At 45.4% G+C, this 12,500-nt stretch overlaps 1 protein-coding gene across 1 annotated transcript in view; it reads left to right on the forward strand.

The window, feature by feature from the left end:
- The first annotated feature begins 10,361 nt into the window (after positions 1–10,361).
- LOC143281469 (uncharacterized) overlaps positions 10,362–12,500 on the forward strand; it is a 143,063-nt gene continuing 140,924 nt past the window's right edge. The window contains exon 1 of the mRNA XM_076586683.1: positions 10,362–12,024. Coding sequence (XP_076442798.1) covers positions 11,242–12,024 — 783 coding nt within the window. The 5' untranslated portion in view covers positions 10,362–11,241. The remainder of the gene's footprint in view (positions 12,025–12,500) is intronic.

The following is a 12,500-nucleotide window of genomic DNA, read 5'->3' on the forward strand; positions in this document are numbered from 1 at the left end:
TAGAACACATAGACGCAGCGTTTATGAAACCACACCAGTGACTCTTTTGTTTGCTTGTTTTGAATCATTCTTTTACTGCAGGAGCTAAGGAGTTTACGAGTCAGTTCCTAATGTCCTTGAGCGGGTATACAGTGGTTTGACTTAAAATGTTACGGCTTTCGGAAATCTGACTATCAGACTAAAGAAACAACCAGACGTACACGTAAATGTAGCCAGTATGGTTGATATTTATTGCCTAAAGCTAAGGAGTTTTCGTGTCAGTCCATAATGCCTAAGGAGGTTTCGTGTCAGTCTCTAATATCCTTGAGCTGGCGGTATACAGTAGTTGAACTAAAAGTATTACAGCTTTCGGAAATCCGACTGTCTGGCTGAAGACAAAGAAGATCAGGCGGTGCTGTAAATGTGGGCAGTAAACTTGTGAAAGTCAGAACCCTGAGACTGACAGCAGATCGCCTTGTACGAATCCACGGTAAGCATAAAAGCGTTTCAAATATTCATGACTCTTTCCGCCCTTGTGACAGTGGCTTTCAGGAAATACTATTTCGTGGGCGCTGAGCGCTTCAAAAGTCCGCTGGTTAGAAGGTATACACGCATGGAGGACTTTTAGTATTATCATTATCCTATTTTTGTTTTAATCTGCTGTCGGTATTTTAAAATCTGTGCTCAACTTATGTTCTTGTTCAATACCCAGAGATTTATTTACTCTGGTGCTTGTGTGATGGGTGTTCAAGTTCTCATTTTCTGATGTTTGTATGTGTGTGTAGAAAATGTGTTGAAGGGGGGTGGGGGGTGGGGGGGTAGACATGTTTTAGCGTGAGCGTTGTGATGGAGGAAGGGGGGCGGGGGGCATGCGCGTAATTTCTGACCGAACTCCCTTTCTGAAAGTGTGAAGCAAACAAAACTAACGAGAGAAGGTTGCCTCACGGATAGGGTTGCCTTACGAAATGAAACTGCGAGATATCTGGCCATCTGTTGACATCAAATTAACGGGTCAGTCAACAAAATGCTTGCATCATTAATAGTGTGTGTGTGTGTGTGTGTGTGTGTGTGTGTGTGTGTGTGTGTGTGTGCGTGTGTATGTTTCCTACTTTATGCATACGGCTTATTTTGTGTGTGTCGCACGCGCGCGCATGTGTGTCAGCATATGTGTGGGTGGTAGTAGGGGAGTGTGTGGGTGTATGTTTGGGTGTGTGTGAGTTTGTGTGTACAAGTGTGCGGATGCGTACGAGCGTGCGCGCGTGCGCGACTTTGTGCAAGCTGCTGCCATGCTCGATGATTCATTGAACGGAAACATTAAGTAAACCGGCATTTTAACTTCTTTAGCTGTGTTTCCTACTTTATGCATACGGCTTGTTTTTTTTGTTTGCTGACAAGATCAGCACACTATGTTATAGATGTATTCACAAAACTGCCCCTTCCTCTCTCTGCGGCTGCCTTCACCTCTACACTCCATCTCGCTCACTACGATCGGCTTCGGATCCACTCTGTTTATGCATACCCAGATTCAAATACTCGACTGTTGGCCGCCGTTCTTTCTCTGTCTCTGGACCTTGCAATTGGAATGAACTTCCTCTTTAGCCTCGTCAAGTCTCCACGCTCAGCTCTTTCAAGTCTGGCCTTGAAACCCACCTCTTCCCAAAATAGCCTCCCTTCCCTGCCTCTTCCTTGTCTTTAGTTTCTCCAGTTTTAGAGTTATGCATGCGTGTGAATGACTGGTGCACTCTGCGCAAGATTCAACGCTATATAAATACCATTAATATAATAATATTATCATTACATACAGACAAAACCTAGAAGCAAAATTTCACACAACATTTCCATCCAAATTTTGCGACCAGAGAACAAATTTCTTTAACGATTATGGACGAAGAGCTCGGGTGCTGTTTTGTAGAATTCCTTTCAGTCTTTATTCATGGCGCTGTCTAGCAGACGATTGAAAGGGGCAGTCACTCGCGGGCCATGTCAAAAGAAATCAATAGCGGTCCCTTCATCTGAAGGTAATGCTTTCAGCCAGGTTTAACAAAAACACACGCTTTTCTCGGTGAACATTTGATCCACCTTTTAGATGGAGTTGTTGTTGAGTTTTGTTTCCTGCATAACGATCGAGACATTGGCTTGGATGTACAAAGACTGTAAATGATTTGTTTTCTTAACCATGATTGTTGTTACTGTATTTTCTATCGATCTGTTTATCTCCTTACGGTACGGGTTCTAAAAGCTGTAGATATTACTTAGCTTCAAGGTTGAAAGGCAATATCTATATTTAACAAATTCGACATCAAAATGATTTCTGGTTTTTTGATGTTGATGAAATTGTGATATGTGTATTGCATCGCGTAGCATAGTATTGCATTGTATCGTACCATATCGCACACACACACACACACACACACACACACACACACACACACACACACACACACACACACAGAGGGTCTCTGAAACTGGCACAAGCTATGATCATCATCACACTGAAGTGCATTTCGATTGTCCATTCTGAAATGATATGAAACTGAGAAGATGACGGAGGCACAATTTGTTTTTAAGATATCCTGTCGTAAATACCTCTATAACTCTCTACATACACCGTTGACGTATTACATGATAAATATCGCAGTCTCTTTCGATGAGTTTTGCGCCTGGCATCAAAGGTATCGGTATCGGAAGCTCAAGGAGGCGTCACTGCGTTCGGACAAATCCATGTACGCTACACCACATCTGCCAAGCAGATGCCTGACCAGCAGCGTAACCCAACGCGCTTAGTCAGACCTTGAAACAAAAAGAAGAAAAGTAAATGAATATCTAAAGAAAAAGTATATATATATATATACATATATATAAGAAAAAAAGAAAACGAAAAGATAATAATAATAATAATAATAATAATAATGATGATGATGATGATAATAATAATAATAATGATAACAACAACAACAATAATAGTAATAATAGTAATAATAATAATAATAATAATAATAATAATAATAATAATAATAATAATAAAGGACGAATGATTGTTCGTCATCTGTAGATTTATTTGTTCGAAACGTTGAAGTTTGAACTTTTGTGTTCCTTTTGAAAGACTGATGGAAGACTGATGTAATAATAATAATGATAATAATAATAATAATAATAATAATAATAATAATAATAATAATATTTTATTTTCATACAGCGCTATAATTCAAGCATAAGCAAGCTTCTAAGTGCTTTACAAATCTCTCTCTCACACTCCCTCTCTCTCTGTGTGCATACACAGACAGATACAGACGCACACACACCTATTCATATACAGACACACACAGACGCACGCACGCGCACGCACACACACACACACACACACACACACACACACACACACCTCCAACAAACACACTCACCACAAGGATGGAGGAGGAAAACTGCACACATCAACAGAATACGAAGAGCGCCAATAGAATATATATATATATATAAAAAGGGGGTGGGGATTAAAAAAAAAACACACCAAAAATAAGAACAGAAGAAGAGAGAGAGATAAGAAACATGGCCCAACTACATGCAGCAATCAGTGTCAGATGTAATAGAGAGAGGGGAAAGGGTGAGCATTTGGCGCCAGTCATCATCTTCCAATGTTCAGAACGTCGCTGGGTGACAGAGCGATACCGACAGACAGACAGAGAGAGAGAGAGAGGGGGCAGAGAGAGAAAGAGAGAGAGAGAGAGATGAGAGACAGAGAGAGATGAGAGACAGAGAGAGATGAGAGAGAGACAGAGAGATGCGAGAGAGAGATGAGAGAGAGAGAGAGACCAACAGAGAGAGGGGGAGACAGAGAAAGAGAGATACAGACCGATAAACGGATATATATACATATATATATATAGAGAGAGAGAGAGAGAGAGAGAGAGAGAGAGAGAGAGAGAGAGAGGCAGACAGAGAGAGAGAGAGGGGGATGGGAGATATATGAGAGAGAGAGATGAGAGAGAGAGACACAGAGAGAGATGAGAGAGAGAGACACAGAGAGAGATGAGAGAGAGAGACCAGCAGAGAGAGGGAGAGACAGAGAAAGACAGATAGAGACCAAGAAACAGACAGAGAGAGATGAGAGAGAGAGAGAGAGGAGAGAGAGACAGGGAGAGAGATGGGAGAGAGAGATGAGGGAGAGAGAGAGACCAACAGAGAGAGGGAGAGACAGAGAAAGAGAGATAGAGACCGAGAAACAGAGAGAGATGAGAGAGAGAGAGAGAGAGAGAGAGAGGGGGAGGGAGAAACAGAGACTGAGCTAGATACAGACAGAGAGAGGGAGAGAGAGACAGTTTCAGTTTCAGTAGCTCAAGGAGGCGTCACTGCGTTCGGACAAAACCATATACGCTACACCACATCTGCCAAGCAGATGCCTGACCAGCAGCGTAACCCAACGCGCTTAGTCAGGCCTTGAAAAAAACAAAAAAACACAAAAAAAAACGTGGGAATAAATAATAGATAAGCTTACATAAATAAATAAATAAATAAATAAATAAATAATTATAATATAGAAAAAGGAAGTAGTAATAATAATAGTAATACTAATAAAATGATAATAAAAAATAAATAAAGAAATAAATAAGACAACAATGGTGATAAACAAGCGAATAAATGTAAAACATGAAGACACACATTCACACATACACCCACACATGCATAACAGAAATGCACCAACCATGCAGTTTCACAGATATGAAAGCACAGTCAAATACATATAAACGTACATGAGCTCCAACACACACACACACACACACACACATATTACCTTGCACCTCCTCTACCCCCTTCCTCCACACACTCATTTCTAGTCTACGAGAGAGACAGACAGACAGACAGACAGACAGACAGAGAGAGACAGAGAGAAACAGAGACAGAGACAAAGAGACAGGCAGAGAAAGAAGAGAGAGACAGAGACAGAGAGGCGGGGATGAGAGAGGGACAGAGAAAAAACACACGGAGAAAATGAATGGGGTGCAGGGGTAATTGGGGAAGGGGGAAAGGGGGGGGAAGGCGACTCCTCGTCTGCACTTAGTGACCCCCCCTTGTCTGGATTATAACGTGAGGTGGTAATTATCTTATTTATATTTCCGAAATGTGGTGTGTGGGAGGGGGTGGGGGTGGGGGGGTATAATTGATTGCAAAAAGCGTCTAAACCTACCTCCCTATTGGAGTTTAACGACGTATTGGCGTCTACACCCTTAACTCACTCAGTACGGCCAGTCCTCTCTTCTCCTCTACACAGACCCTTCAGATGTCCAGTGGGTGTCTGAATGACCCAACCTTTAGCTTCCGTCATCAGAATTGTGGTATTCTTTGTCAACATTCATCTCTTCAGTATAAGAGCCTTCCGCTTGCAATATTTTGATGATGGTAATTGGGGTGAAACGCTGTTAACGTCGTCTCTTTCGCCGTTCGCATGGAGAGAGTTAAGGTCAAGTTTGTTCGGTTGGAGTTGTTTAACGCCGAAACCTACCTACCTATTGGAGTTTAACGACCTATTGGCGTCTACACCCTTAAGGTCAAGTTTGTTCGGTTGGAGTTGTTTGAAGGCTACAATGTAGGCTCTATATATACACAGGGCTGCGGTGCATGCTGGGAGGTCGCGCGCCCAACGACGTAGGCTGGACGTTGGTCATTTGACGGGACGTAGGCTGGACGTTGGTCACTTGACGGGACGTAGGCTGGACGTTGGTCATTTGACGGGACGTAGGCTGGACGTTGGTCTCTTGACCTACAGCACTGCACGGGCGGAGATCCTCGCTCGCGTGCCAGCCTATCGCGAAGTTTTCCTTTGTTATATACAAGACTCGGTGGAAGAGAGAGAGTGTTGCAAATACCCATAATTATGTGTAAGCCATTGCACTCATATGGTGCAGAAATGCAAATCCAGTAGAGGTGATCATCTTTCTACACTGATCACTGGTGAGATGAACTGGCGGCTGACTTTACTGTCCTCCCTCGTTCCATCCCTTTAGTTTCCGCTCAGTTTGAAACGCTCTTTGTTTTCTGAAAAAAAGAAAAGAAAAAATTGGACGGTTGTTTTCCGGGGGTTCTTTCAGGGTTTAAAACAGTATCCCCCATTCGAGGTTTTTTCTTGGTTTAAACAGTATATCATCCGGGGTGTTTTTCAGTTTAAACATGTTATTCTGGGTGTTTCTTGGTTTTAAAATGTTATTCTGGGTGTTTCTTGGTTTAAACATGTTATTCTGGGTGTTTCTTGGTTTAAACATGTTATTCTGGGTATTTCTGGGTTTAAATATTTAAACATGTTATTCTGGGTGTTTCTTGGTTTAAACATGTTATTCTGGGTGTTTCTTGGTTTAAATATTTAAACATGTTATTCTGGGTATTTCTGGGTTTAAACACATTATTCTGGGTGTTTCTGGGTGTTTTTTGGTTTAAACATTTAAGCATGTTATTCTGGGTGTTTCTGGGTTTGAACATGTTATTCTGGGTGTTTCTTGGTTTAAACATGGTATTCTGGGTGTTTCTTGGTTTAAACATACTATTCTGGGTTAAACATGTTATTCTGGGTGTTTCTTGGTTTAAACATACTATTCTGGGTTAAACATGTTATTCTGGGTGTTTCTTGGTTTAAACACGTTAGTCCAGGGTGTTTCTTGATTCAGACATGTTCTTACGGGTGTTTCTCGGTTTAAACAGCGTTTCATTTGGGGGTGTTCCTTGGTTTAAACGGTATTTTAGTCGGAGTGTTTATTCGGGCTTTTTCTTTGTTTACACAGAATATTAATCAGGGTGGGGTTGTTTTTTTTTTGTTTAAGCAGGATTTTCTTCGGGGTGTTAATTGCTATAAACAGTAATTTATTCGGGTGTATTTTTCTTAGTGTTTCTTGGTTGAAACGGCATTTCATGTGGCTTGTGTTCATATGGACTCTTTTTTGACTTAGTATTTTATTGATTCGGGGAGTTTATTCGGGTTATTTCTTGGTTTAAACAGTATGTTATTCGGGGTGTTTACTCGGGGAGCTTCTCGGTTTAAACGGTATTTTGTTCGGGGTGTGTATTGATTTAAAAAATATTTTAATCGGGGTGTTTCTTGGTGTCCAATGGTGTGTGTGTGTGTGTGTGTGTGTGTGTGTGTGTGTGTGTGAGCGTGCGTGGAGTAGCCGATGTGAATTTATAGCCTAGCTTAGCTTTAGCTTCTTAAAAAAAAATCTTTTGAATCGTTTCGAAACACGAAGATAGGTGAGGCCTGATTTAGGGGTTCTTTGTTTTCCATACAATGGGTGATCGGTGTGAATACTGGTTTCAACAATATTTTATCAGTTGGGGTTTTCTTCCTGTGGTGTGTGTGTGTGTGTGTGTGTGTGTGTGTGTGTGTGTGTGTGTGCGTGTACGTCTACGTGTGTATGTGTGCGTTTGTACGTGTGACTACTGTATGTGTGTGTATGGTGTGAATGTGTGCTGGTGTGTGTGTGTGTGTGTGTGTGTGTGTGTGTGTGTGAATAGAATAGAATAGAATATATTTTATTGTCATGAAATCGTAAGGTTTATAAGACACAAGTGCAATGGTAAATGAATGAACGAATGAAAAAACACACAATTAATCAATCAGTTAATGCAGTAAATTGCAGCAGAATTCATAAAAAAATTTCCCAATCTTGTTTGTATATATTCATCATCTGTTAGCATCACCTGACTGGGAATATGTCCTGTGTTATTCGAATTTTGAATATCCTTTAAAAATTGTTGCCTTTAGGTTTTATATTTAATACAATGATCAAGAAGATGGATTTCGTCTTCCAGGATCTTACACTGGTTGCACAATCTGTCTTCTTCAAACAGCATTTTGATTTGATTTGTATGTGTGTGTGTGTGTGTGTGTAGGATGTGCGTGTGTGAATGTGACTGTGTGGGTGTGTTCGCCGGCGTGTGTGTGTATGTGTGTGTCAGTGCCCTTTTTGTGTGGAATCAGTCGCCGATGTCAACTTTTTTTTCCTGGCTGTCAAAGCCGGCGGTTTCACTGAGTTTCTAATTTCAAAACGAGTTTTGTTTTGGAGTCAGTCGTCAGTTTGGAAACAAGAAGATTTGAGGAGGCCTGTCCACTGAGCGGCTGTACTCCACAACAAGAAAACAGCATTTTTGACTCACTTGTGTACACAAAGTGAGTCTATGTTTTAACCCGGTGTTCGTGTGTGTGTGTGTGTGTGTGTGTGTGTGTGTGTGTGTGTGTGTGTGTCCGTGTCCGTGTCCGTGTGTCTGTGTGTCCGTGGTAAACTTTAACATTGACATTTTCTCTTCAAATACTTTGTCAGTTGACACCAAATTTGGCATAAAAATAGGAAAAATTCAGTTCTTTCCAGTCATCTTGTTTAAAACAATATTGCACCTCTGGGATGGGCACACACAAAAAAAAATGAAGCCAAAATGCATTTACAGTTATAGTCATATTTTGTGTATTCTCTAAACTTGGCACTTTGATCTGATATTCTGACCCAACAACAAGAGCAGTCATTATTATCATTTTTTGTTCAAACAGGAACTTCTTTTGCTAAGCATGGAAGTTTTATTTATTTGCAAACGTTTTGGTGCAGATAGTAAAAAAGGGAAATTACTCTGTAATTAATGCTAGGGGACTTAATTCGAATCTGGTTAGGACTTTTTTTTTTCTTTTTTCTTTTTTTTTTTGGACGCGAAGCTTTATAATAACAAATACAGAACACATTTTAACGATTAGATTCTTTTTTTTTAAAAGTGTATCACAAGTGAGACTTGAAGGCCTTGCCTCTCTTATTTTTATTTGATTCGGTTGTTGTTTTGGGGTGGTTTTTCTTCTCTTTTTTTTTTTCCTTCTCTAGTCTTGCCATTTTATTCCCACAGCGCTGGCTTTTGTTATGTTTTGCTTTCTCTGTTGCCGGAATGTCAGCTCACAATACCACAAACAGATGGTGACGAAGATTTCAACTGAGTTTCCAGGTGGGTTTTTTTTTTTCTTCTTTTTCTTCTTGTTTTTGTTTTGCCGGTTTTGTTGTTTTTTTCTTGTGTGTGTGTGTGTGTGTGTGTGTGTGTGTGTGTGTGTGTGTGTGTGTGTGTGAGTGTGTGTGTGTGTGTGTGTGTGTGTGTGTGTGTGTGTGTGTGTGTGTGTGTGTGTGCGTGTGTGTGTGTGTGTGTGTGTGTGCGTGTGTGTGTGTGCGTGTGTGTGTGTGTGTGCGTGTGTGTGTGTGTGTGTGTGTGTGTGTGTGTGTGTGTGTTGTGGGCGCTGCGTGGGCGTTCGCTTGTGCGCGGCCGGTGCTGCTCGGATGTTCACACCATCATCATCACCATCATCACCATCACCATCATCATCATCATCATCCAATACACACACAGTCGGCGCTGAATCTTTCAGTTCTGTTTCGTTCGCACAAGGCTGATGATTATTTTTGGACGCGATTCAAAGACGAACGTTAATGTCGTTCTCAGACCTCTCATTCCCCCCACCTCCTCACCCTCACCCTCACTCTCACCTCCGCCGCCTACTCTGCCCTTCCCCCCTCCCTCTCCCACCGTCCCCTTCACCCACCCAACCTCCCCCACCCCCTCTCCCCTTACTCCCCCCCGCCCCCCTCCCGCGCCCATTTGAGGCAAGGCAAGCAGCAGTCAGCGCTGTCTCGTGTGTTAGAGGGTGTATGGCTGGCGATTTGGCGAAAAGAGATTTTGTTGTGCTTGTTGTGCCGGGAAGCAGCGACCGGCAAGTAGAGCTGTAGCTGTGAAGGCAAGGCCAGGCTAGTCAATCAAAGGACTCATCAGACGAGAGGGGGGGGGGGGGGGGGGGGGGAGAGGAGAATGAGCTCAGCGCCCACTGTGTTTACATGGCCAGGGCGCTAATCTCCTCTCATTTGGTGGAGCGTGCGTGAGCGATACCCTGAAGCGACAAGAGGAGGAGGAGGAGGAGGAGGAAAAGGAAAGAAAGAGAGAGAGAGAGAGAGAGATGGAGGGAAAAAGAGAAAGAGAACATAGAGGGAAGAGAGGAGAGGAGGGTAGGGGAGGTGGGTGGGTGAGGAGGTGGTGGTGAGAGGGAGGAGGAGGAGGAGGGGGAGAGGTTTTTCAATCCTCCGCTTGTTTCTTTCCGCTCTCTGCTCCAGTGTTAGGTCCCACACACACACACACACACACACACGAACCAAACCACTATGTGTGCGCGCGTGCAGTTGTGTGGTTGGTGATTGTAGACATCTGCTGGCGGCGTTTAGTGGCCTCTTCCTACCGTGTGCCGTGTGTCGGTGTGGCTCTGTGCGCGCGCGTATGTGCGTGTGTGTGTGTGTGTGTGTGTGTGTGTGTGTGCGTGCGCGTGTGAGTGTGAGTGTGTGAGTGGGGAAGTGAGGGTGTCACTCACTGCCAGGGACTTGGCGCTGGCCTAAAATGAATATCATTGGTGGCGGATCAGGCGCGCACTTTGTTTACCACTGGTATCGACTTCTTCTTCCTCCTCTTCCTCCTCCTCCTCCTCCTCCTCCTTCTTCTCCTCCTCTTCTTCTTCTTCTTCGGCGACTGACCCAGTTGTGCCTCGGAGGGCTGGCAGGCCTGAGTAGTGCAAGCAGCTCTCTCTCTCTTTCTCTCTCTCGCTCTCTCTACACTACAACAACTACTCCCCCCCCACCCCCCCCTCCACCCCACCCTTCGCTACAGCAAGACGGACAGCCATGTTGGCCCATTATTAATGGAGGACATGACAGACAGGGCCTGACACACACACCACACGGCTGAAGGCTTTGGTGTGGTGGCGGTGGTGAAGTGGTAGTGGTGCTGGAGGTGGTGGTGGTGGTGGTGGTAGTGGTGGCGGACGCGGACTGAACTACGGCGTCGCCTTTTGACACAGGCCACCACACAAACCCAAGCGCTTATCTGAGAGCGGGTTCTCCTTCATTCCCCGTCTGGTTGGCCGTCATTGTTGTGCTGTTGTTTTTTTTATTGTTGATGTTTTTGTTTTTTTTCCCCACCATCTTCTTCTTCCTAGACTACCAGCTGCACAAGCTTTGGCTTGGTTCGTACTGTACCGTACTTGCTCGACCTTCTCCCTGCGTGGTGGTGGTGGTTACTAGAGGTGGTGTCCGTGTCCGTGTGTGTCAAGTGTTGGTGGATCGTACCACGCCGTGGTGGTAGTGCTGGAGGTGCTGGTGGTGTCGGTGTTGGTGGTGGTGTGGTGGTGGTAGCGGTGGTGGTGGGTTGGTTGGTTGGTGGTGGTGGTGGTGGTGTGGTAGTGGTGAAAGCTGAGGGGGGAGGGGAGGGAGGAGAGAGATGGGGAGGAGGAAGACGGCCAAGCGCGGGGCCAAGGGCCGCGGGGGGGCCCGGAAGCTGGCCCAGCACGAGATGGTGCTGGTCACTGGGGGGGACGGCCACCCCCCGGAGGAGGAGGGGGGTCTGGCCCCCGAGGACGACCCGCTGCTGGGGGAGGAAGGGGACGAGTTCCCCCCTCACCGCCTCAAGGACCAGACTCAAGAGGGGCAGGAGGGGCGTGGGGGCCGCACGGAGCTAGAGGTGGAGGAGGAGATGATGGCGGGGTCATCCCCACTGTCCGCAGCCGACCCCGACCCTGAGGAAGAGGATGGGGAGGAGGAAGAGGAGGAGGAGGAGGAGGAAGGGAGCGGGGGTGAGGGGGAGGAAGGTTCAGGGAACGAGGAGGACTGGGACACGGGCACGATGCACACGGGCTTCATGCAGACGGGGCCCAAGAACTACCGCTGCGGCAGCACGCTCATCGACCTGGCCAAGGCGGACGAGGACACGACGTTCAGCTTCCAGCCCCGGGACATCGGCCTGGAGGTGGAGTGCGGCGGAAACCGGGCCATGATGTCGCTGTCCAAGCTGTACCAGGGCAGCAAGGGCCCTTGCATCGAGTTTCAAGGGGCCTGGATCACCCCCAACGAGTTCCAGGCCGTCAGCGGACGGGAGAGCGCCAAGGACTGGAAGCGCTCCATCCGCCATAATGGGCGCAGCCTCAAACTGCTGCTGAGCAAAGGCGTGCTGGACGTGCATCCGGCGGCCTGTCGCTGCGACAGTTGTCGTCTCCTGCAGCAGGCGGTAAGTGCTCTTCCACCTTTGGTTGTTGTTGTGCTTCGTTTTTTGTTATCGTTGTGCTTCTCTCTCTCTCTCTCTGTGTCTCTTTTGTCTGGTACTCCTACACCCTGCTACATCGACTGTTTTAATCATGGGGTGTGGGGGGGTATTTTAGAACTCGGGTGTGATTATAACCGTTCATTAACGTCATAACCGACGTTTGTTTTTTGTTGTTGTTTTTTTGGGGTTTGTTTTTTTTAACAAGGAACGAAACAAAAATCCGCCGTCTGCGGCTTGTCTGTTTGACAGTTGAAAACCCTCCCTTCCGCACCCCCCCACCCCCCTTTTTCCCCCCTCTCGCTCTCTCTCTCTTTTCCTGTGCAGCTTTGTTAAGTGTATGCAGCCACGGTGTTATCGCTGGGGGGGGAGACGCGGAGCAACACGGTAAACGGGCGGTGTTCAAAATGGATTGCAGTATTGCAGTAGGCTTTTTTAGTGAG

This window comes from Babylonia areolata, chromosome 1 (genome assembly GCF_041734735.1).
Source record: "Babylonia areolata isolate BAREFJ2019XMU chromosome 1, ASM4173473v1, whole genome shotgun sequence".
In the NCBI taxonomy this organism is placed as follows: Eukaryota; Metazoa; Mollusca; class Gastropoda; order Neogastropoda; family Buccinidae; genus Babylonia; species Babylonia areolata.